Source organism: Xyrauchen texanus, chromosome 23 (genome assembly GCF_025860055.1).
Source record: "Xyrauchen texanus isolate HMW12.3.18 chromosome 23, RBS_HiC_50CHRs, whole genome shotgun sequence".
Lineage (NCBI taxonomy): Eukaryota > Metazoa > Chordata > Actinopteri > Cypriniformes > Catostomidae > Xyrauchen > Xyrauchen texanus.
In genome coordinates, this window is record NC_068298.1 from 16,191,540 (window position 1) to 16,217,909 (window position 26,370).

A 26,370-nucleotide genomic window follows, 5' to 3' on the forward strand; every position below is an offset into this window, starting at 1 on the left:
AACTGGCTGAAAAGTCAACATAAAGTTTAATGGCATAAATAAACTTAAAAAAAACATCAAACATAAGATGAACACACATGCAGTGCTGATGCGTGTGTCTCTCTCTCTCGAACTGGTGTCTCCGGCTCATCTTTATCCCCCTCCCGGCTTATTAGCCTAATCCAGGGCTGGCGATGTTTCCTCATGGCCTGCCCCCTCCCTCTTCCTCGCCACACTACTCCATCACCCGGCTCCGGCATGACACACTCCCCTCTCTTTCTGGAGGGGGGGAGTTGCCCTTCTGGCCGTGCCTGCCAGCAGGTTTTGCCCTCTTACAGACGACAGATCGCTCCTCCCACAGCAGACGGCAGCGAGCCCTCTGACCCCTGGTGGACGGAACTACTCCTCTCCTTCTCATCGTACGGCAGCGGTTCCTCTGGCTCACGGCTGCCGGTAGCAACCCCTCCATCCCCAGGCAGACGGCTGCGGCCGCGGCCACTCCTTTCGCAGATGGCAGCAGTAAGGATTCCACGACAGCGCATCCCTCCTCCTTCCTGGGTTTCGGCAGCACTGTAACAGTATAAGGACGGGCAAGGAGGAGGCGGGAACTGGAAACTTAAAACAACATAGAACATAAAACATAAGACGAACACACATGCAGAGCGGCCGAATGCATCTCTTTCTCTCAAACTGGCACCTCTGGCTCGTCTTTATCCCCCTCCCGGCTGATTAGCCCAATCTAGGGCCACCCATGTGTCCTCCAGGCCCTGACCCTCCCTCCTCCTCGTCACACTAATGTATTTACTAATGATATCATACAGTATGCAATCTTATTGTAAATGTATTGTAAAAATCTTAGTGTTCCATAGTTAATACAGACTTGAATAAAAACCCCAGTTAATTTAGCTGTTACCACATGAAGCACATTTTTAGGTTAATAGACTTTTTTTAGTGTACACATGCATCATGTTTCTGTAACGAATTACAAGCTATTGAATGAAATTGTAAGTAACTACCAAAATAATTGCTCCTTTTTTGTTTTTATTTAGAGTTATTTAAAATGATTTGAAAGTATTAGACCACACACCACTGCAAGCAATACATAAACAAGACATGAAACAAACAATTAACATCACAATATTTTATTTTGATTGTGGTATTAAATAAGTCATTAAAACTGTCTAGTCAATCTGAATACTAATGCATAAAAAGCATACTTCATTTTTGACAGCAGTATTGGAAGATGCACACTGTCATATGCAAAAAGAAAACATAATTTACCTTAATTGCCTAGAAGAAAGATATGAAATAGCTAATGAAAAAGGTGAATAATAAAACATGGTCAATATTCTAAAGCCTGATGCATCATTCAGTTATATTCAGTGAGACAGGCCAACTGTTATAATGACATTAACAGAGATTGATGGCATATCCCTAAAACATTTTAATTTAGGTGTCTCCTCTAATATTATTAGAGTTCTGTTGCATCTGATTTTTTGCAAGGTGAAGGAGCAACAAAGAAAGCAACTCATAAGAGGAGAGGAGAGATCTGTATGTGCAGCACATTGTAAGATTACTGAGGAATAATTATTGCTCAGTGGGCTCTGTACTGTCAGACCCTGTGTAAGCTGATCTGGGTGGTGAGTAGTGGACAAGCTCAGAGAAACTGTTAGCAATGTGCTCATTGTAAGGAAAGATTAGCTGGCTTATATCTCATACAGAATCAAACTCAACAATGCGTTACTGATGCAGCACCAAAGTAGGGAAAGATACAAACTTTTCAGTCTCTCAGCATTAAAACCCAGGAGAACATTTTCTTTACATAAAATAGATATAAATAAATAGATATTCAATAACTCTATATTCCATTAGAATTCAGCACTTTTATCATTGACATTTTCAGTTCAACATAATAAAGAGGATGTTTTGTGGGATGCCACAATCAGGGTTCCCACACTTTTTGATCAAATCATTTCTAAGAATTTTCCAGGACCCTATAATTGTTTGTGAATGATTAATTAATTTGTGAACATGTTTGACCGATTCATTGAAAATAACAAAATAAAAATAAAAATTCAGATATCAGTATGACTTACAAGCAAGTTTTACTCTCGATAAAATATTTTAGAGAATAACTATAAAAAAATGCATATTATTTATATTTTTTTACATTTATATGACATACTGTGTGTGTGTGTGTGTGTGTGTGTGTGTGTGTGTGTGTGTATTTATTCAAAGATATTTATATGACTTTAATGATTTCCATGATTTTTCCAGGCCTAGAAAACACGATTTTAAAATTCCCTGACACTTCCAAGTTTTCAGTGACTGTGGGAACCCCGCACAAAGCATTACAATACAAGTATGGCATATTCACAATATTCCTGAAAAACAACAGTTCCTGAAAAAAATTAAACATTTTAGTTAGTAACATTTGAAAATAGAGAGTCTTTACAAACCATTAAAGCAGCATCATCTATCCCAAAATGTGGGCACTGGATTTAAATTTGTAAGACCATTAATTAATAACCCTGCTTAATAAATAAAAGTCATGGCTATTATATCTTTTAGTTAATGGCTTTTAAAGAGATTAGAAAAGGTCTGACAAAGCTCTAAAAGTAGACCAAAGAGGTAGCATGTTAATCTAGTTATGGCAGTGTTTGTTTCTTAAGAGTTTGAAACGGGTCAGGTATAATTGCATTGATTCATTGAGAACTTTAAACCAACTTGAGATTCCTTCACCGCGATGATTAAGGATGTGAAGTTGAGCAGGAAGTGTACCTACAGAAATCAAAGGCACACAGAAGAATAGCAATATCACTTCACAGAGGAATAAACATCAAACAAAGAACATTCTGATTATTTATCTACTTTGAAGAACAACATAACTGTATCCATTAAGTGATATTCTGAATAAATTACTACATTCATAATAAAAAATATACTATATACACTGTAGAAGATAAAAATAGTGTAATGTACTTTGCTTGTGGGTTGGCCATTGGCCATTGTATTCTATTTCTATGTTAAGTCTGAATACACTATGTTAGGCTGGTATCTTGTATCTGTTGATAGCACACATTAATTTTACAGAGTAATCTGATGCTAGAGAAAGAGCTTTGCCTGAATGCTGAGCAGTGCTAGAGCTGTGGTTCAGTATCATTAATTCACAGTTCCCCAGAGCAATATCATGAAGCTAAACTTAAAACACTGCATAACTTAAAGGTGCACTCAATTTTCCCCCCATTAAAACAGTTTTACTTCTAAAGAAGTTAATTGTAATTTTGAAACATGTGTATAAAATCATAACCACTCACATGAGATGAGGACTCATCTAGTCATATCAGTAATCTTATAAAAGCTGTTTATTCTACATTTGGCAGGGGCGCCCTCATGGGGGCTGATATTTTAGAATTACATGACCAACAGAATTCTACTTGCTTAATCGCAGTAACCATCTTGTTATGTGACACTTTCACTCTTAGATTGTGAATAGTGATTTTATACAATGGCATCTGTAACTGAAAACTATTGAATGATGCTCATATCACACCACTAGGTGTCACTGTTAGTCCAAGATGACACAAACAAAAATTACTGAGCGCACCATTAAGATACTATCTTAATTTTTCAGCTTGATCTCATGAAATTTACGTGAACATGGCAACATTTTTGCAAACCAAAATTACATGCTGTAGGGTACAATGGGGATAAAGGAAAATTTGCTTTTTAAATGGTCAGAAAGTGTATCAAGATTCAAGAAATACATTTATTTTGATTGAATATTGAAGGAGCAACATCATTTGTGTGAAAAGTAATAACAACAGAAGGTTGTTTTAAATAAAATTCATAAGACAAAAATAAAAAATGAAAGTGGTGAGGGATAAAAGGCTCCTTCACCTGGGGTAAAAGGCCCACAGGAGTTTTTTTAGTGATATCATGTAGATACTGAGGCAATAGTTATAGGGCACAAATTGTCAATTATGCAAAATAGTTTTTAGTAAAACAAATATATATATATTATATAGAAGATAATGCTCAGAACATTTCGAGTATTCTATAAACTAATTAGTCTCCATTGTGATTGGATCAGTCATTGTGAACCCACTTTGAACATTTTTCAGAACAAATCTATTCAGGCCTTCAGCCCCTGCAACAGGGGAGCTTATTTACCCAAAATACTATCCTTTCACTAATTGGACAGTTATTGACTTTTTTATATATAGGGACATATGCAAGGATCCTTTTTGTGGACTTCAGTTCGGCTTTCAACAGCATCATCCCAAATATACTCCGGACTAAATTAAACCAACTATCTGTTCCCACGTCTATCTGTCATCGGATCACCAGCTTTCTGACAGATAGGCAGCAGAGACTGGGGAAATTCACCTCCAGCACATGTACAATCAACACTGGTGCCCCCCAGGGATGTGTGCTCTCCCCACTACTCTTCTCCCTGTACACAAATGACTGCACCACCAAGGACATGCACCACCAAGGAGTCTGCATGCAGAAGTGAGGTTGAACAGCTGGCTGTCTGATGCAGTCAAAACAACCTGGAGTTGAACATGCTCAAAACAGTGGAGATTATTGTGGACTTTAGGATGAACACCTCAACATTGACCCCACTCACAATTCTGAACAGCACTGTGGCAGCAGAGGAGTCATTCAGGTTCCTGGGTTCTACCATCTTATAGGACCTGAAGTGGGAGACCCACATTGACTCCATTGTGAAAAGGCCCAGCAGAGGTTGTACTTCCTTCGCCAGCTAAGGAAATTCAACCTGCCACAGGCACTGTCCTCTGCACTTCCAATAACTGTCTGGTTTGGTTCAGCTATGAAATCAGACATCAGAAAACTACTAAGGACAGTTCGGACTGCTGAGAGGATTATTGATTGCCCCTTGCCCTCCCTTCAAGAGTGAGGAAAAGGACTGGAAAAAATCACTCTGGACCCCACTCACCCAGCCCACTACCTTTTTGAACTGTTGCTTTCTGGCCGACGCTTCACAGCTCTGAGCACCAGAACTGTCAGGCACAATAACCATTTTTTTCCCTCAGGCTATCCATCTCATGAACAGTTAAAACTGCCCCATTGAGCAATAATTATGTGCAATACACACACAAAATACATATGAAAATATATTTTCATTCGCTTTTTATTTTTATTCAATGTTTTTATTATTTCTGTCTTGTTGTTGTATTGTTTGTGCACTGGAAGCTTCTGTCACCAAGACAAATTCCATATACTGTATTTGTAAGCATATTTGGCAATAAAGCTAATTCTGATTCTGATTCTAAAATCAACCTTTATACATTACACATATTGCTCTCATGGAAGAGGAACATTTTGCAGTTCATAGTGACAAACAGGTCTTTAGGGAAGTCCTGTGGTAGTTTTTGATGCTATTTAGTGTTTTGGGAGAAAATAAAATCAAAGGAGCCTTTTACTCCATCGAGCCTTTAGCCCCATTGTACCCTACTACACATTTGACTGCAGTTTCCTTGTGAAATGTCCAGTGGGGGGTGCCAAAAACAAGTGAAATGATGTTCTAATCAGACAAGGTTTGAAAGGTTAATTCAATTGTGAATTTAGATGGATGTTTTAATGAGTAAAACTTACATCCCTAACCTAAAACTTAGCCTAAACCTAACCAATAGTGTTTTAAAAGCAAATTCGACAAGTAAAGCAAATGTTATTTTCTGAAGCACCCACGTCATTTCGTGTTGCATCTGTCACATTTGCTTTACTTGAGATTTTGTTTTGAGTCTTCCAAATGTAAAGTCAAACACTCTAGCAGGTGAGCTACAGCCGAAGCTTACACTGTTTGGAATAAGTGTGTAAATATGGGTGCTAACATGTATCATGTTTCAAATAATGCATTAGAGTAAAAGTGTTTTGGTATCATAACATAGCAGTTTCTAAGTAATGGAGTGAAAATAAGTGTTATAAAGTCAGAATCAGCAATTGTTCTCGTGATTTATGTGACAGTCAATAAAACACACAATTGTCAAAGCACCTCTAATGTTAATTTCACCAGAAAAACGGGAGCAAAACATAACAACCAGCAAGTAAAAGTCAGTTTGCAAAAATGTTGTTATAGTAATGTTCATTCTATGACACTAAGGTGCAATTGTTTCTGCTATTCAACCATGAACGTACCTATTTGCTAGTGAGTTCCTTCTTCATACAGGCTTTAAAGGATGTGAATCTCTCTTCACCTTTGTATCCCTGAGGTCAAAATGGTAACATGACACACATTATCTTTTAGTTGACAATGACAAAAATATATATATTTTTGACGATTTGGCTGTTAGTCATCGAGATTACTAGCATACTGAAAGGTCAATACATAGCCACTAGATGGCAGCAAATTTTCACCCACAAGAACACAAATTATATTTTTGTTCTAGTTTATTGTGAATTTGGGATGTAATAATAATAATAAAGCTAGTAACAACAGTATAGGTTTGTATGGGGTTTAAATGTATTAAAACAACATTAGCCTTATGTAGCTATACTTTTCACTTCAATCACTGTTCCACTTGCAGCCTAGTCAGAAAACAGCCACTTATGCAGAGATCATCTTGCCAACATTTCCTGCAATTAACAACAGTTTGTTTCGTTTTTTGTGCCATTTAAGGGCAGGTAATATGTGTGTGTGTGTGTGTGTGCGCGCCTTAGTGTATATATATTGTATATAATTTATTTTAATAATTTATTTATATATTTAAATATATCTTTAAAAGATTTGAAGGCAAATTTTGGCAAACCCAGGCACTCATAATATCAAACTTTTGACAAAAAAAATTCCCCAGCATAAACAAATCTTGGAAACACTCTACTAAATATAAATACAAATGCCATGTATCCATTTAAAGGCTTGAAGTCTAGATTTATAACTGCCTTTGTGCTTTCAAATGTGGATAAATGGCATTTAAACAACATCAACCATCAACCTTCAAGACAAATTTACCCAAGAACCACGGTGCAGCCGATCCTTCATAATCCCAATGAACTCTTTGTAGCTTAACTGGTCATCATGGTCCACATCAAAGATCTTGAAAATGGTGTTCACAAGGTGTCCTGAGAGCTTTAGACCAGTGGCGACATAGACCGCACGAGCAAACTCATCTGTGACAAGAAAGCCAAACATGATTAGAAACAGCTGATCTCCAGAGTAATTTGTGTCAGCAAGAGTTTGTGGAGTAATTGGATTATAGTAACACGTTTACCTTGTCCAATTGGGCGATTTGCATAGTTGTACAACTGCATGGCAATGGCAAAATCCTCCAAGTTATTGAGGAACTGAAAGAAGGACCTAAACTCTTCAAAGGTGACTCCCTGTAATAAAAGACCCAGTTGTTACATTGCATCCGGAAAGTATTCACAGCGCTTCACTTTTTCCACATTTTATTATGTTACAGCCTTATTCCAAAATTGATTAAATTCATTATTTTCATAAAAATTCTACAAACAATACCCCATAATGACAACATGAAAGAAGTTTGTATGAAATCTTTGAAAATGTATTAAAAATAAAAAACGAAAAAAAAAAAAAAATCACATGTACATAAGTATTCACAGCCTTTGCTCAATACTTGGTTGAAGCACCTTTGGCACCAATTACAGCCTCAAGTCTTTTAGTGTATGATGTTACAAGCTTGGCACACCTATTTTTGGGCAGTTTCAGATCTCTCAAGAGATGTTCAATCGGGTTCAAGTCTGGGCTCTGTCTGGGCCACTCAAGGACATTCACAGATTTGTCCCGTAGCCACTCCTTTGTTATCTTGACTGTGTGCTTAGATTAATCTTCCAACAGGACAACAACCCTTCGCCCCAGTCTGAGATCCACAGCGCTCTGGAGTAGGTTTTCTTCAAGGATGTCTCTGTACATTGCTGATTTCATCTTTCCCTCCATCCTGACTAGTCTCCCAGTTCCTGCCGCTGAAAAACATCCCCACAGCTGCCACCACCTTGCTTCACTGTAGGTATGGTATTGGCCAGGTGATGAGTGGTGCATGGTTTCCTCAAGACATGACACTTGCCATTCAGGCCAAAGAGTTCAATCTTTTGTTTCTCATGGTCTGGGAGTCCTTCAGATGCCTTTTGGCAAACTCCAGGCAGGCTGTCAAGCACCTTTTACTGAGGAGTGGCTGCCGTCTGGCCACTCTACCATACAGGCCTGATTCGTGGAGTGTGGCAGAAATGGTTGTTCTTCTGGAAGGTTCTCCTCTCTCCACAGAGAAATGCTGGAGCGCCATCAGAGTGACCTTCGGGTTCTTTGTCACCTCCCTGATTAAGGCCCTTCTCCTCCGATCGCTCAGTATGGCCAGGCGGCCAGCTCTAGGAAGAGTCCTGGTGGTTCCAAACTTCTTCCATTTACTGATGATGGAGGTCACTGTGCTCATTGGGACCTTCAATGCCGCAGAAATGTTTCTGTACCCTTTCCCAGATCTATGCCTCGATACAATCCTGTCTCGGAGGTCTACAGACAATTCCTTGGACTTCATGGCTTGGTTTGAGCTCTGACATGCACTGTTAACTGTGGGACCTTATATAGACAGGTGTGTGCCTTTCCAAATCAACTGAATTTACCACAGGTAGACTCCAATCAAGTTGTAGAAACATCTCAAGGATGATCAGTGAAACAGGATGCACCTGAGCTCAATTTTGAGTGTCATGGCAAAGGCTGTGAATACTTATGTACATGTGATTTTTTTCATTTTTTATTTGTAATAAATTTGCAAAGATTTCAAACAAACTTATTTCACATTGTCATTATGGGGTATTGTTTGTAGAATTTTGAGGAAAATAATTAATTCAATCAATTTTGAAATAAGGCTGTAGCATAACAAAATGTGGAAATACTTTCCGGATGAACTGTATATATTTACAATTCATTCCAGTTATTAAATATTAATTAAGAAGTTCCTTTTAAGACGTTTTGGGCAATAAAAAGGTAATTAGCTTAAGCCAGTTTCCTTATAAAATGATAGCGCTCATGCTGTGAAGAAACAGAAAATTGATGACTTAATCAATTATAATGTAAATAATTATCCATGTAATAAATGTAACTATCTAATCAATGCAAAACTGTATCACACCTAACCTTTCAAACAAGAGGAGACAGATCCCAAGGCAGAAAATCGCAGTCAAACAATCCCAGCACACGTCTCCAGCCCTTGCTCCCTATCTATACAATCTGAGCTGTCAACACCTCTGGATTGTTTTGTGTAAGGAGAGGTCGGGTGGATTGTCAACTCGTCTAAAGAAGATTAACCTGATACTTGCATAAATAAAAACAAAGGGTATGTATCCAAAATATTTCACCACTAACAGATTACCTGAACAGCAGTCCTTTTGATTTCCACTCATCCATTTCCAGGCACTAGACCCATGTCTTTCTCTGAACACCCTCTTGCAACTAACAACTTCTGTTTTACAAATGAACTAATGAGTAATATGTGACGCTTCATTGCTTTTACAAGTTAAGCTGTATTGCAATATCTCTTAACTTAAGAAAAAGAACCACTTATATATCAATTACCATCCACCAACAGCCTCCTCAAGCAACTGAAAGGAATCTAACCTCAAAATGTGATGGTCAATGTGCAACGAGGTAAACAACCTTTATAAACACAGATTATAAAAACAGAATATAAATATCCTCCTCTATCCACTTAGTGATGGTCTTTGCTTTGCTATGCACTGATATGAATGAACTAATTCAAAAAGATAAAGAAGTAGCAATGCAGATCTTGGAGTGGAATATTGTCATGGTGTTACTTGATTAAGTACTTTGTCATGTTCTCTGTTGTCTTTTGTTTTTGTGCTTTTATGTTGAAGTTTAGTTTAGCTCCTGTTTCCTGTTTGGGTTTTGTAGTCCTTTTGTAGTTTCATTTTATGATTGGTTTTCCCCTGATTATTTCTCATTCCATAATTGTTTCCCCAGGTGTTCCTCATTCCCTTGTTTGTTCCTTTGTGTATTTAAGCCCTTGTTTTTCTTGTTTGCTTTGTTAGTTCTTGCATGTGTTATTATGCTCTGTGCCAGGTTTCCTTTGTCCTGAGTTTTCCTGTTTTTATTAATAAAAGCTGCACTTCGTCACAGAAACCCAAACAGGAAACAGGAGCTAAACTAAACTTCAACATAAAAGCACAAAAACAAAAGACAACAGTGAACATGACATACTTAATACCAATCTGATCTACTTTATAATCATTAGGCAACCATACAACATGTTGGAATACATTTTGAATATGGTTTAATATATAAAAACAAAGATTTTAGGTTAACATTTATATATGGGCACTGCCCTGACTTAGTTTCGATCTTATCTTATGGGTCTTACTCCATTTGTACAGCTGAAGCAGTTTACATCAAAGCTTTCATATGTTAATACTGGGGTTCCACAGGGCTCAGTCTTAGGTCCTCTCTATTTTTTTATTTGTATTTTACCTCTTGGTAAAATTTTAGTAATTTTAAGTGTAAGGAAAAGTGTATATTTTAGGTGCTGTCACTGGTCACCATTTGCCTTCACTAGTTCATTTTAAATGGTCCTGTGGTGTGGCAAATTAATGTTTACAGGTACAAATATTCAATGTAGTCTCAATTAATATGAAATCATAAAATCTGCAAATTAATACATATTATAAAAGAATAAGCAAAATGCAGTTTTGTAAAATAGTTCACCATGTCACACTGCAGGACGTCAGCTTCCCAGAAATATCTCTTGTCAACTAACCAAATGCAAATGGGCATGAAATCTAGATGTGGTACCTGTGGTGCTTTCTTCTGAAAGACTCAAACCTTACATTTTATTCTGCTGAGTGATGATGGTTTTGAGTGTGTGTGTCCAGAGTAAACATATTACCTTCTCATCTGGTATGCTTTGATGCACATTCTCAAGGTAGCCAGCAATGTTCTCCACTGTGGTGTAGTGCAGCAGGATCCGAGCAAAATCCTCCTCACTGATGGTGGTCATTCCTTTAGAATAGCTGAGGAACTCAATCTCAAGGACTTCTGTCTGCAGGTTGTCCATGAATCTGCCGACAGAGTGTGACACAGACACAGTGTTAAGAGAAGATGCCATCACTTGCTCAGTGGGACACCAGACTGAGTGACAGAACCATCCTAACCTGCTTTGATGAGAACACACATGCTCCTCTCTGATTGCCTCTGGGCATTAAACATCATTTTAAGGCAATGCATTAATAATGACATCACCAGCAGCCAAGATTCAATATCACAATATGCTCATAATTTGTCTCTCACCTGTAGAAGTCATCAAAGTTGAGTTCACTTTTGCCCTTTCTTCCAAAAAAATGCACCAGCAGGGTTGTGTCGGTGGCATTTTCTGGTTTGTGCTGTGAAAGCAAATTATGAAAACACATTATTCAGCTGTACTAACTGAATGAGGAAATAAATATTATCAGAATAAAACCATAACATTTACACAAAAATAGTTTGACCATGGTACAGTATGTACCATGAACAAAAAACAAAAACAAAAGCTAGGCATGACTTCAATAAAGTGAAAGCAAAGTCACTTCATGGAGCAGCCATCGCATCCTCTCATGCCAAGCAGACAACAGGTTCCTCGTGCAGACATCTGCATGTCAGTGTTTTGCATTTCAGGCTGTAGTTGTTTGTTTATTGGAACATGCTCCTATTGTACCTTATTCAATCTTCCTTTGCAGCCTTATACTTTATCTTATACAAAACAAGAGCTATTCTGTATCATTTTCTGTAGCTATTTCTTTTTCAAAATGATGCATTGAAATGTCAATTGAAATTATTTTAGAGATATATTTTATCATTATATACTAAATTTGCATGTACAACCAAGCATACAGTCATGGTAAATGGGTCAAGACCAAGATCCATTTACTAAACGTCATACAATACCTTTTCAAATGTATTCAAATGGAAAAAAATATCTTTTGCTGAATAGCCTATTTACAATTTTCTTAATGTTACTATCAGAAAGTATGTTACACTGTATAAACAAAAAAAGTAGAAATAGATCCTTTAGGAAACAATTGCAATTTATTTTAGTCTTATATCTAACTCGACCAACATGAAATGTGATACAGTAATTAATAATTACAAAATTAAATAATGCCAAAAACATAAATAAAATGAGCTTAACCTTACATGAGATGGTGGGACAGTGAATGGCCAAAGGAATAATGGATTTAGAATGAAAAAACACATGAACTTGAGGATATTTGTACCTCCATCAGATCTGAAAAGACAATTATTCTTGCACCATGCCTTAGAACATCCCAGAAACTTCTGGGTTCAAACTGAGGCTGTTCTTTTTTAAGTACCTGCATATCAGAGGTGAAGATGTTAAAGGCTTAACAAGATTCACCAAAAATATCAAGCAGAATGACAACACATGTAAAATGTTTAATCCACATGCAAGATCCATCTGAATAATGCAACAAAATGTCACATTTAGCCACACCTTTACACAGAATGTCCCCTAAGGGATCAATGCTGTTCTATCATAGATCATCACAATTGTGGCCTTAAAGAAACACAATTATGTTTTTTGTTTTCTAGATTTTTTTAGTCTTTGAATGAGCAGGGCTTGTTTCCTTCATCTTAATACAAGGACCCAAACAAAGCTCTCAGCTAGAGAGGGCAAACATGTCTAACAAAGTCAATGATTATCCCACATTTTACTGACTTCACTGCAGTGATTTATGACTTTATGTGTTTTCTATTAGTCGGACAAAATGACAGGCCTGCCCCAAAATTCATGCCAATGGTGCTGTGTCGGATACTCAGTATGCTCAAACAAATAGAGTAATGATGTGATAGCGCCATAGGGTAACAGTGTTTACACTTTTGGGGGGACTAAACCTATAATGATTTTTTAAAAGTTGTTTATGCATATTACGTTGACATAGGACAAAGTATTTTAAAAACAAAAGAAATGTACACATATCACCTTTAAATCAACATCAGTTCCTTTAGACGACAGCAGGAACGTACTGCACAATGCTGTTACAGCTCCTTCCATCTCTTGTTTGGTGCCGAGACTGACTCATTCTTGAGTTATATACTTTGAATGACACAAAACTCTTCATGGTCAAGCCTTTGAAAGAAGTAACCCAAACCCAAATACCACTTATCAAGCAACAGTAAAAATAAAACATGGGGGTCCAGGTTGAATTGTCATTCTTCAGTTGAGGGCCTTTTAACATGATTCTGTGAGACCATTCTTTAACAAAAAGCAGCTGACAGTAGACAAGCAACATAAATCATCTGTGTAAGTCTCTGGATGATTTTTCTGGTCTCCTAGACAATAGAGCTGCATTTCAGACTGCGTTTGCTGAGCCCCATTAGAGCTGCATTGTCCTTCTTCTCTGGAGGTGAGCCATGCATGAGAGTCACCCCGTTACACCTTACCCAAACATCTTATGTAAAATAATATTGCTGCCTGCTTGACTAAAAGAAGCCAAAGGTATCCCAAAGTTTTAGTCTTCTGATTTATTGACCACTAATTAAGATTGAGCTGCAAGTCAACACATTAGTGGATGGGCATGCATGGTTGCTGAAGACCAAGACTATAAAAGATCAATAATGCACCAACCATGTTAACTGGCATGCTTAGAATACATGTCAAATTCATGCTTGTAGAATTCTACAGATACATACATTTTTGTTGACAGAGCCTTGATATCCGTACAGTTCCACACTCTTACACACAGAAGATTATTGTGGAGTGAAAAATAAAATCATCATTCAGCATCTGTCATTTTTCACAACGTTTTAAAAGACAATGAAGTCTCAATGCAAGGTGCGTTCTTAGTGGTTAATGTGATGTTCTGCATATTAAACCTTTGTAAAAATTGCAGCAACACAAAAAAACATTTGGCTCCATAGTAACGGTACTTTGCTGGGTCGTAATATCTCGCTAGTCAAAGTTTAAGTAGTGGGCATAGATTATTTGAATCTATGGCCCAAGGTTAGTTGCGTTGCTGTTATTAAATTCTTTGAGTTGTATTGACAGCCAAGTTGAGCCTGATTCATTTTTACTCCGACTAACACTTAAAGGTTACACTTAACAAAAAGGTTCCATTTGTTAACATTAGTTAACAAAATTAGTTAACATGAACAATAATTTTACAGCATTTATTTCTATTGGTTCATGTTCATTTCAACATATACTTATTTATGGATTACTTAATTAGTTAACATTAGTTAATGCACTATGAACTAACATGAATTAACAATGAACAATTGTATTTTAAATAACAGTAACAAAGATTAATTCATTCTGTAAAAAATATATAAATATATTGTTAGTTGTTAGCTCATGATACCTAATGCATTAACTAATGTTAACAAATGGAACCTTATTGTAATGTGTTTCCACTTAAAGTGGTTGTTGTTCTGGATTGCTTGTTTTTGTAGCTTTTATATTGCATATGTATACTGGAACCAAAAATCAGTACGACGGCATTCAGAATCAACATGGCAGTGCCCAGTGGTTGGTCAGGAAAACGGTGGATAATTGGAATAAACAAATGTTCTGCCAAGGGATATATATCATTAGCCGAAACCATCAGCTGTTTGTGTTTACCAAGTAACATAGCAACCTGGAACATCAAAATATAATGTATGGTCACAGGTGTGTATTAATAGTCATTTCAAAACTGCTTTGAAAGCAACTCGTGCAATCAGAATTTAGAATCAGAAATATCCATTTTATCTAGATGTGGCAAAATAATGTCCTCATATTACTGAGGGCTATAAAAGGCTTTTGGTGGAAAGATTAGAAGAATTGTTGCACATTTGTCTTACCAGTGTAGATGAAGTGTCAGTATCTTCTTCCCCCTCTTTTCTCTTTTCATTTTTCTTTCGGAATATCTCCTCAAGCTAAATGAAATAAAGAAGACCTTTTCTTCATGTAGATTGGCATGCATATGTTATAAACAAACACAAACAACACCTACCACCATAAATTCCCTCTTATCCACCATTTCATTGCCATCTGCATCAAACATGTTGAAAGCTATTTTAAAACCTGCATGCGGCTCTAAAAGAAAACAAAAACACATGAGACATCTATAGATCCTTTAGTATCTATACTGTTTGCGACTGTGATGTTTTTTGGCTTAAACAAGCGTGGAGAATCAAACCAAAACACATACTCACTTGTCAAAATACAAAGCAGAAACAGATACTCTGTGTAAGCGATGATGCCTGAAAAACAGCACATAAACATTTTTAAGAGTTTAAACAAAGCTTGTGTTCCAACATCCGGGAACCTGTTTCCAGAATAATTTTCATCATCAAATGTTGTTTTAAACTCAGCCTGATCTCACAGTGAATTCGGAAAGAGTAGATCAACTTTTCTTTCGTCAAAATCGATATAAGTTGACTGAAATTCCGAAACACTGCCCCCAGAGGAAAACGCGGTAAGTGTTGTAGGGCATATGGGCACCATGTTAGCTCCATTTATGTCCAGGAGAGGTTGTTAAAAGCTAGCAGTGAACCAAGTTGTTTTTAGCTTTACAGGAAGTTATAAAATGAAGAGAAAAGCTAATATTTATAGATTCAATCCCCCAACCCAAACCCAAACCTTACTTTAACCATTAGTGGTGTAAAAAAGTAATGTTAGAGGGAAAAGTGAAACCTCAGAATCATGCTTGTCATTGATTATTCAAACGTGGTTACTGCCTGGCTTTGAACCCTAGTCTCCCACACAGTTGATGCAACACGCCAATCATGCCAGGTGGAAAGGTAAACACACTGAAACCACTGCAAACATGGCTGATAAGAATGTTGCATGTCAGCGTGTCGGCATACAGTTACCGATCCTAGTATACCAAAACTATCGAAAACATCATGCCGACTTCATGTGTAATCACGTTGTTTAACATAGAGAACCTTTCTTCTTTTACGTTGATAAGATCTAAGCAGATCCCATTCTTTACTTATGTTTGGTGTTCTCTTTGCACAAACAGAGACATTAAAACATAAATTAACCAGAATGGACACAACCCAAACAAAATTAAAGCAGGCCACTGCTCCTAAGTTTCCCTCTGTTTATTTTCCTAGGTGTAAAACATTCTCAAGTGATCTGTAACTGATTGTTGAAGCCTGATGTGGGTTTTTATTTTCCTTTTTGAGGTCTGCAAGTCCTTTGTTGTGTGAGAGGAGAAGAAAGGAAGAGTAACTGTCAGGTCTCTGTCTAGGAGAGACATAAGGAGAATTGTTCCTGCCGCTGAAAGCATTCCCAAGCTTTTGTTTGAAGGAGATGATAGTGACTTGTGCACAGATAGTTCAGGAGGGCTGCTTTGAGTGCAGTGGGAAAATTACTTTGGCGTGTCTAAGGATAAAGTAAGGTGTGGATAAAACATATTATCGACCACAAATATATTTTCACATTTCAGGCCACCTTGATTCTTGATGTTCCTTCTATTTGATTATATTTGATATATTTACTGCACACTATCAGTCACAAATTTGGACACACTTAACTGAATCTTTAAAAACCTTTTTGATCAAAAGGTTTGTGCTTATATGCTCGAAATTAATTTTGTAAACAAAAATAAATGTGGCTAGATCTGAATTTCTTTACAACATGAACATAACATTTTAATTTTATTTGTTTTGTTGTTGATTTAGTTTTTTGGGAAATGGATAAGGTGTCCCAGATGGTGAAGGAGAAGCATCCAACATGTGGCCAGTATATATGGGAACTCCTAACTGTTACTAGTACTGTTTAAAAAGCTTCTCGTGAAGTTAGTTGAGAGAATGTGTAGAGCTTTACTAAAGGCAAAGATTTTTGAATTGTGGCTACCCATGCATTTAGTCTTTAGGATCCTAGACAGGTTTCATTAGAGCCACACACCTTCAGTCTTGCAGAAAGAAACCCAGCCCATGAGCTCAAACAGTTGTCAGAACACAAAGTCAGTGATGGAGATGTAATCCAAGGCCATTCTTAGAATTCATACTGTCCAGAGTGATACGGGGCTGCCACTAGGACAAGTCTCAACATTGCAAAGTTCAAACAGCTCTTTTCATTTTCTGAAGCAAGGCTTTGTTCACAGATCAAGCCTATCTCCTTCTTTCTTTTTTCTTTTTTTTTTACCTAAGTGCAGCTTTAACATTTAACAGGTGGATTAAAAGCCCAAATCCAGGCACTGGCGCTCAAGGAGAGCAACAGCAAGCAGAGATATCATGCACTACGTAGAGCGTTTTAATGTTTTCAGTGGAAGAAAGAACCCTACAAGGAAAGTACTGTTAGTTTCTTGATGATTGGTTCCTTGGGTATTTGTTCCTTGGGAACAAATCTGTTCAATTTAAGTTTTAAATCTACTTTTATTTTATAATGACTGGGACCATGTGCCCTATTCATGAAACAAGAGCAGAATGAATTTTGGTGTAAATCGTAAATTAATCAGTTCTTATGTAAATTGTTCAATTGAATTGAATGCAACAATTTACAAAATAAAGTTTTCACACACAATTTAAATATAAATACATTCTGCTTGTGTTCATGAGTAAGACCCAATAAAAAATAAATAAAAAATACCCTTTTGACATCTGTTCTGAATGTAGTACTATATTTAGAATTCATGCAATAGCATAAATTGCTTTTTAATTTGTGCACTGTTGTTAATATGTCAAGAATGATATGCAAACACTGTATTTTCAAAAGGCATGTCTACAAAGTAAAACCTCAGGGCAATATAGAGCTGGGTAATTTATGGATTAGTGTGTGATTGTGTGTGCATGTGCACCACTCTGCTCTTTTTTTCTATTTAAAACAACATACCACACTGTCATGGTCCTGTCAATTTGTAAGGTTGGGTTTTTGTCTGACGGGACCATGACATCATCACCCCATGGTCTGTCTTGTGTTTCGTGTACATTCTTTGTGTGGGCGAATGGTGGTAACTCACAACGGGACCCGTGTGCTCTCACAAAGAACCCACACAAATGTACTCTTCGGTCGGCCTTGTTTGTGTCCGGAGCATGGTGTCTGGATCCTGACTTCCTGTCTGGTTCGGTTTCGGTCTGTGTCAGGATCCGGACACATGCTCCATGTTTTGTTTGTTTGTTTTTTCTCTCCCTTATGCGTCTCTCACACTGCCAGCGTGTGTGATCAGTGTTTTCATGGGAACACTGATTGTTCCCAGGGGAACGCTGAACATGCCACTAATGAAGGTACTGGCAGCACCTGTCTCCCCGCTGATTCCCTGTCCATTTAAAGCATTCGTTTGTGTCATTGCTGGATTGTTGAATGTAGTCTTTAGTGATTGTTGTGAGCTATCATTATAGAAAGCTGTTTGATGTGAAATAATTTACCTCAATCTATTTGCCTAGTTGGTCCTGTCTCATGTATCTGTTTGGTTGCCCATCTCTGCCCACGTGCCGGGAGTGTGGTTACCTTCCAGCTTGCTGTACGCTTGTTCTATGAACTCACAAATCTTCAATGGAGGATTCCTCATCTCTGCCTACGTGTCGGAAAAGTGATTGCCATCCAGTCTGCTGGCCGTTGTTCTCTGCACCTCACTACGCTTCTATGGAGGATTCCTATGAATCTGCTGCTGACTTACACTCTTCACAGATCTGCCCATTAGCGGCTACAGCACGCACTCGTCCTGAAAATTCCTTCTGTTTACTGCAGCCAGTGCCATGATCTCCAGTCTTCACCAGCACAGTTAGTTATCAGTTATTGTTAATAAATCCTTTGACCTGTTCCTCTGCAATTGAGTCTCAATGTCTCGCTCTCAGATAGAACCATCCAGCCAAGATGGACACAGCAGAGGAATCTACTCTTCATTCCACCCTGTCTCAGCAGGGAGCTTTATAATAACCAGGCTCTGGAGAAGATGGCGGCTCAGCTCACTGAGCTCACCTCAGTCATCCAACACTCAAATCGCTCCAGCGATTCCCCATGTTTCTGGATGCTCCAAGACCTGCCCAAACCCTACATCCCCATTCTCAGTTGAGCTGTTACACCTTCCTTGCACAGTGTTCCATGTACTTCTCACTGCAGCCCTCTGCTTTCCCATCAATTAAGGTGGCATACGTCATCACGGTCCTCACCAGAAGGGCCGCTGTTTAGGGAACCGCCATGTGGGACAACGGACTTCCTTATTACACGTCATTCCTAGAGATCCGGCCCTGCTGCAGTGTGGATCAGCCAGTAAGGCTGTTTCTGCATTGGTGGATTCCAGAGCTGAAGGCAGCTTCATGGATATCGATGTGGTGTCCAAGTGGCAAGTTCCGATTTCCGAGTTTGACGAACCTGTCACTGCCCGGAGAAGGTGGAGGAGGAGCAAGGTGCCTTCTCCTCCATCACTGACAAGGCTCCACGGCCACGGAGGCCATTTCCTTGCCGCTGAAAGTGCCCACGGCCATGGCGGCTGTTGCCCTGCTGCTGCCAGCATCCACAGCCATGGAGACCGTTCTCCTGCCGCTATCAGCGCTCAAGGCCTTGGAGGTTGTTTCCAATTCTCTGCATGTGCTCTTGACCACAGAGGTCATTTCCCTGTCACTGCCAGTGCCAACAACCACGAAGGTCATTTTCCTGTAACTGTCTATGCCCACGGCCACGGAGGTTGTTCATTTCTCTGTCACTGCCAGTTCCCACGACCACAGAGGTCTTTCACCTGGCACTGTCTGTGCTCACTGCCACGGAGGCTGCTCCCCTGTCACTAACTGTCCTCACAGCCACGAAGGCTGTTCCTCAGTCCATGTCGGTCTTCACAGTCATGGAGGCTGTTCCCCATTCTCTGTCTGTGCCCACAGCCACAGAGGCCGCTCCCCAGTTGCAGCTGCCAATGCTCACAGCTGCGGAGGCCATTCCCCTGCTGCGACCAGCGACCAGCACCCACACCCGAGCTTACCTTGGCTCCACCCCTGATCCTTTCATGGCTCTGGCCCCTGAGCCGCTCCCTCCTGAACCCTGTCCAGCGGCCACCGCCCAGTCCACTGACCCCTGTCCTTTGACCCCCCAAAGGGTTACCAGGAGGTGGGGGTAATGTCATGGTCCTGTCACTTTGTCAGGTTGAGTTTAGAGTACATTCTTTTGTGAGTTACCGTGCGCTCTTCGGTCTGTCTTGTTCGTGTCCGGAGCAAGGTGTCTGGATCCTGACTTCCTGTGTGGTTCGTTTGGGTCTGTGTCAGGATCTGGACACATGCTCCATGTTCTGTTTGTTTGTTCTTTATCTCCCTCATCCATCTCTCCCACTGCAGGTGTGCATGATCAGTGTTTCCATAGGAAAACTGATTGTTCAAATGGGAATGCTGATCATGCCGCTAATTAACGTACTGACAGCACCTGCCTCTCCACTGATTCCCTGTCCATTTAAAGCTTTTGTTGTGTCATTGTCATTGCTGGATTGTTGAATGTAGTCTTTAGTTATTGTTGTGTGTACTTAACTCACTCTCTCTGCCTAGCTGGACCTGTCTCATGTATCTGTTTTTTTTTTTTTTTTTGCAAATCTCTGCCCCCATGTTCTCTGTGTTCAAGAATCTTCAACGGAGGATTCCTCATCTTTGCTTGCGTGTCGGGAAAGTGATTGCCATTCAATCTGTTGGCCTTTGTTCTCTGTGCCTCACTATGCTTCAATGGAGGATTCCTACAAATCTGCACCTGACTTCCACAACACACACACGCAAACACGCTCTTCATGGATCTGCCCATTGTGCAGCTACAGCGTGCACTCATCCCCAAACCTTCTTCCCTCAAACGCAGCCATTGCTGGGATCTCCAGTATTTGCCAGCATCGTTAAAGCTATCATTTATTGTTAATAAATCCTTTGAAATGTTCCTCTGCTCTTGGGTCTCTTTGTCTCACTCTCGGACACCACACATTATGCACTGGGTGCTTTTTTGTCACTTTCCAATCTGCTATTATCCCAGAGCAATGTCACAGTAATGCCAGCCTGTTTGAGAGATAAAAGACAATTTACAGCCATTGTTCTCTCTCAAGGCCGAGTTTCAGAATCCTTAATGTTTCATAATACTGTGTTTGTGGATGGCATAGAGAAAGCATCTGTAAAAAGTGTTTCCTAATTGCAGTTATATCACAACATCTTTTCATTAAGGATGTTGCATCTTTATGCATATCATCCATAATTTGGCTGCTATTGCACACTAAATCTACAAATAGCCTGCACTTTGAAAGTAGATCCTCTCAAAATCAAGCTTCTTAAAGGGATTTCCCAACGATGAGTAAATAGTGATCAAGCGGCAAAGCAAAGGATGCTGTCTTTGTGCAATATATTTCAATATTCAAAGTGAGATGTTATGAGGTCACCTTTTTCCCGCAGGTCTCTGAAAAGACGGGAAGATCCTTTCCAAACTGGTGGTGTATCCGATATAATCTTGTCTAGATCCTTGTAATAGAGTACATATGTTCAGGATCATTTAAAATTTTGAAACTCAAAAATTGATCAATTAATTTAACAGTTAAAAGAAAATCAATGTACCTGTTTTGTGAGGGATCTCCAAAAACTTTTTTCTAAAAAACAAAAAAACAGATATTAAAGCAAGTTGTCATTAATGGTACATGAAACATGCAGAGAATCTTGATCAAGATCAGAAAATGGGCCTAATTGTATATAGGCTAATAAAACAAATAATTAATAAAATACTCACAACATACAAAAATTCCACCTTTTTTTTAAATATGTCGAGAAAGTTGTAGAATAAGAAAAATAAGAGTTGAAAACCTAAGAGTTGGATAACCTTGAAAATACACTCTTACGATGAAGCAGAACACTTAAATGTTTTGGCTAGGTAAATCAGTTGCCCCTTTCTCAGCAGTTTGACAGTACCTACATATATAACCATGATTTTATTTTTTAGCATTATCTACAAAAAAAGCAAGTGAATACAGATAAAATGTCCTTCAATGCAAGACTGCTTTTATATATATATATATATATATATATATTCAATATTACATTTTGTGTGTGTGAAAAAAAAACACCCTTCAACAGTCTCAAAGTCTTTGGTAAAAATCAAAACAACTATAGGTTAAACTACGAACTATAGCTTCTTTTTATATAATGCACTCAAAGTGTGCTTTACAACCACAGCATAAAATCATAAATGTCAGGATTCCATTCCATCACGCGTATGCCATTAAAGATGGTGACGCAATGCCTGCCCTCAATATTAGAGTTCAAATTTTATTCCTGTCTGTACATTCCAGGAAGTCTAAGTTTCAGATAGCAGCAAACATGACTGGTTGAAACTCAACTCCTATACAAGTACTCTTCCATCTGGACTTAGGAGAAATCCTCTGTACTTGACACACATGATTAGAAGCTGTCTTTCTATTTGGTTTCAGATTTTGGTAACAGAAATGAGCCATAAGTGTGATGCTGGCGGAGAGAGATGATTATCTTCATGCAGGTGTTAAAGCTACATATTTTGTTTTTGGTCTACATGGCCATTTGCTTTTAAGATAAAAGGGGTAAAAAACCTCACAGTCAAAGTTACTACAAAACTCTGAAATGAACTCAAATTAAGGTAGTACTAGTGCTTCTCATTGTTTATCTCAATCAAAGTTACTTTGCATTGGTCAGACACTAGCAATCTGAGAGCTTCACATTTAGAATCTGAGTTCATATGTTCTGCTTAGGACAGCCAGATTTCAAGAAATTTACGTTAACCTGTAGGTTGTATGTCCAGCTGGGGGCGCCAAAAGCAAGTAAAATCGTGTCTTTTCAGAGGAGGTTTAAAGGTGAATTTTAGATGGATTTTTTTAAAACATACTTCCCTAAACTAAAACTTTTGCTAGAACCTAACCAAAAGTGTTTTAAAATATAAATGAGCCATTTAAAAAAGACATAATTCTGTGTCACTTGTACAAATCTGTAATGTCATGTGTCAGTTTGATTTCATATCTGGACTTGAACCACAGTTCTCCAACTTTTAAGTGATCTACTGCAAACACTAGTAATATTGGAATAAGTGTATATATGTAGGTGGGTCTGTAATACAAGGATTAAATTGTATTGTTTTTCAAAAGATGTTTTTGAGTAAAAGTGTGTGGATATAAAATAGCAGGGTCTGAGTAAAAGCGAGGAAAAATAAGTATTTTAAAGTCATAATCAGCAAATAAAGTCATGATTTGAGTGAAAGTGAATAAAACACACAGTTGTTGAAGTGCCTCTAGTGTACATTTCACCTGAAAACTGTGGAAATTGTACCTGGAGACACATATAACAAGTTTAGCAAAAGAGTCACTTTTTTACTATGAAATCAGGTTGGCTTAGGTAGATGAACTGAAACTCACTCTTTGGTTCACTCATAGTGACAGACTCAATAAAGTCAAGGGGGGTCATGTAAAGCTGTCTGTCATACTCCAATGAGCTGAAGAGTCTGAACCTGCGCTCGTGAGCTGACATCGAAACCTCATCTTCAGCCAATGCATTGGTCTATAATAAAACAAATACACATACCAATTAGAGGACATTGTACAAATATAGGATATAAAGAAACATTATTATTAAATGAATTGCCAGATACTTATCTCATGAATGGGGGCCATCATAATATAAAACATTATATAATGCAACAGTCGGGTTCCAGAAGTAAAAATCCCAATTATTTTCTCTACGGGGCAATTGATTTTTAATGCTAACTTTAAAACCTTTAAAGACAGACCTAGTGTGAGCTCTAAGGCAGTTAATCGATGGCCTATGCTGCTGTTGAAGCCATCAGTCCGAATATTTACATTTATGCATTTGGCAGACGCTTTTATCAAAAGCAACTTACAGTGCACTTATTACAGGGACAATCCCCCCAGAGCAACCTGGAGTTAAGTGCCTTGCTCAAGGATACAATGGTGGTGGCCATGGGGTTAGAACCTGTGACCTTCTGATTAATAGCCCTGTGCTTTAGCCACTACGCCACCACCACTCTATTTCAACATCGTTGTGAAATGATTGTGAAAATCTACACATCTCATGTTCCAACAGAGAAAGATACACCAATCAGAGAATCACGGCTAACAAACTGCGCAAAACAGTTTTTGACGCTCTATGAATGACGCTCTATGAATGACGCAATCGAGTCGGTCTCCCTACACTCTCAAACTACTTGTATATTTGCAAATATCAGAATATTTTGCATTAAAATTCTAATATTGTTTCTATACTTATAATCAACAACTTTCAATCAATAGTTCCATCAGTTTTGCACCTTTGACTTTTTGTCCAATTTTCAAATACTTTTTTGCTTCAAATCAAAGTTTGTAATGTTGTGATGCACCTCAGATTTGGCTAGTTTTGGTTAATGGCTAATAACACTTTTATACAGGCACTGTGGGCGGGCACTGTGAAGTCTTTCTTTTTTTCTTTGTGTTTTATTGATAACCAGGTTTGAGTTATGATTTGGTCCAGGTAGTCTCTGCAGGTAGATGCTGAGCAACTGCAATTGAGATGAATGTGAATGCTAATAGGCAGCTTTCTCCAGGTATTTATAGACCTCCTATGTTTTGTGTTTGTTTTGTTTTTCTTTATTTATTTCCTAATGGAAAACATCAGAAATATATATTTTTTAATACTGCTACCATTCCTGTACACAATTTTCTCAAAAACATCCACAAGCAGACATGTAAGAGCTAAACCTCATATGAATAGTGTCTTCTTATTCAACAGTGGCCGACAGCCAGGCCCACTGGGCACTGTGCAAACACCCTGGGAATGTGTGCCCCATTACTTATTTCTCTCTTCAAACGTCAACCTCGCTCCAAACTACCGTGTCCAATTACCTCAACCCTGGATTCCTGCGTCTCAATCCACAAGTCAAGGTTGCATCCAACCCGAGCAGATAAGAGTACAAAAACAAACGAGAACAAGGTGCAGGAAGAGATGTAGAGAGTGATTCAATCCTGTTTGGTTTAATTATCCAACAATCTGATGAAGGCTTTTCGGCAACAGTAACGTAGATCACTGTCCAGCGACCCTGCCTGACAGACTCATGCCAAGATCATGTTTGCAGAAAAGCCTTGTTTGTCTGGGTTTGTTTGAATTTGCATGCTTAGTAAAATAACCCATGGGAGCTTTAGTCAACAGGGAACATACAGAATACGTGATCTGTGACAATCTAAAATACATATAACATATTTGTTTCATTATTTCTTTAATATATCGTTATAGACCCATAGTACATCACCTGACTGAAGAACTGAGACCAAATGAATTCAGCACTTCTCTGGTGGAGAGCGCCTACACTGATGTCACTCCACCGAATTTAAATGTTAAAGAATAAAATAAATTAAAAGGGATGCTATAGCAAGAATCAGTGTTAAAATGTGCGGATTAATCGCTAATATTATAAAAATGTCATTAAATTGTAATGCTTGCCTTCTCTTTTGCAGCTACTGCTGGGAGCGGAGAAATCAATGCTTGCAGCCGTCTCGCTTTGGATCCCCGATCCGATGTCGCATTGTGATGGCAGTAAACAGCGAATCCACCGAGAGTGATACACAGACCTGTCCCTACACATTTCAGAACAGCTCTTCCCTTGAATGATTGTCTGCTGTTAAAGTAAATGTTTGGACTATTTGTGAAGCTGGTGAACTTGTTTCGAAGAGCCAGAAACCGACGCACGGCGGCCATCATGACTGTGTCACACAACGGTCAGATTGCGCTCACTCATCGCGAGATGAAATATACTACCTCACTCGTGCATGCTTCTGCAAGAACACATTAACAGTGTAGGCTGCTGTTTCTGCGGTTATATATATACGTTCCTCGGAAGTCCGTATCTGGGAAGTCGAGTTTAGCCCTCAGACCTCCTTTTAAAATACTGGTTTGAAAACATTGGGATTAAAGTGTGGTTTAGTGTCGTTTTCTATCGCCTTCTTGCAAAAAAAATAAAAAAAATAAAAATAAAAGGCCCATGGTCACCATAGTATGGTCCCAAAATACCATAGTTCATTCCTAGTCATTGTTACAACTATAATATCGTGGTTTAAGCAACAGTGACATCAAAATAAATAAATGAATGAATGAAAAATAAAAAAATGACAGAAATATTTTAAAACCTTCTTACACTCTGGAAGATGTCATATTAATTCATTATAATTTGATCTTTATACATTTATCAACTAAAACAACTTTGCCATTGTTGTCTTTGGCATGCTCAGTGAGGAGTTTGTTAGGTCTGGCTAAGGCACTGATCTTTTTAGAACTGATTTGGAACAATCAGAAATCTGAACAATCTGAAAGGTGCAAATACAAATCAATTCAATAATTATGAGTTTACAGTAGTTAATTATAACTGCATTAACTATTTTATTGGAAATCATGAGAACCATGGTACATTTCATATCCTCTCCCTTTACCATAGACAAACACACATAGGGTATTCCTACAATTTGGTGCCTTTT

At 38.4% G+C, this 26,370-nt stretch overlaps 1 protein-coding gene across 3 annotated transcripts; it reads right to left on the reverse strand.

Moving 5' to 3' along the window:
* Positions 1-1,138: 1,138 nt before the first annotated feature.
* On the reverse strand, positions 1,139-26,370 carry LOC127617323 (calcium uptake protein 3, mitochondrial-like). Of its 3 annotated transcripts, XM_052089302.1 has the most exons (15): positions 25,343-26,370; positions 23,269-23,410; positions 21,452-21,483; positions 21,280-21,358; positions 15,155-15,202; positions 14,953-15,035; positions 14,801-14,875; positions 13,652-13,693; positions 12,217-12,312; positions 11,255-11,346; positions 10,854-11,025; positions 7,215-7,323; positions 6,956-7,113; positions 6,142-6,210; positions 1,139-2,760 (listed from the first exon to the last, which is right to left on the reverse strand). In XM_052089302.1, the coding sequence occupies exons 1-14, from the start codon at positions 25,598-25,600 to the stop codon at positions 6,142-6,144; spliced, it is 1,455 nt and encodes a 484-aa protein (XP_051945262.1). In that variant the 5' UTR covers positions 25,601-26,370; the 3' UTR covers positions 1,139-2,760. The 3 variants fall into 3 exon arrangements, with proteins under 3 accessions (XP_051945262.1, XP_051945260.1, XP_051945261.1); XM_052089300.1 differs by lacking the exon at positions 12,217-12,312 and having other exon boundaries at positions 25,343-26,369; XM_052089301.1 differs by lacking the exons at positions 12,217-12,312; positions 13,652-13,693.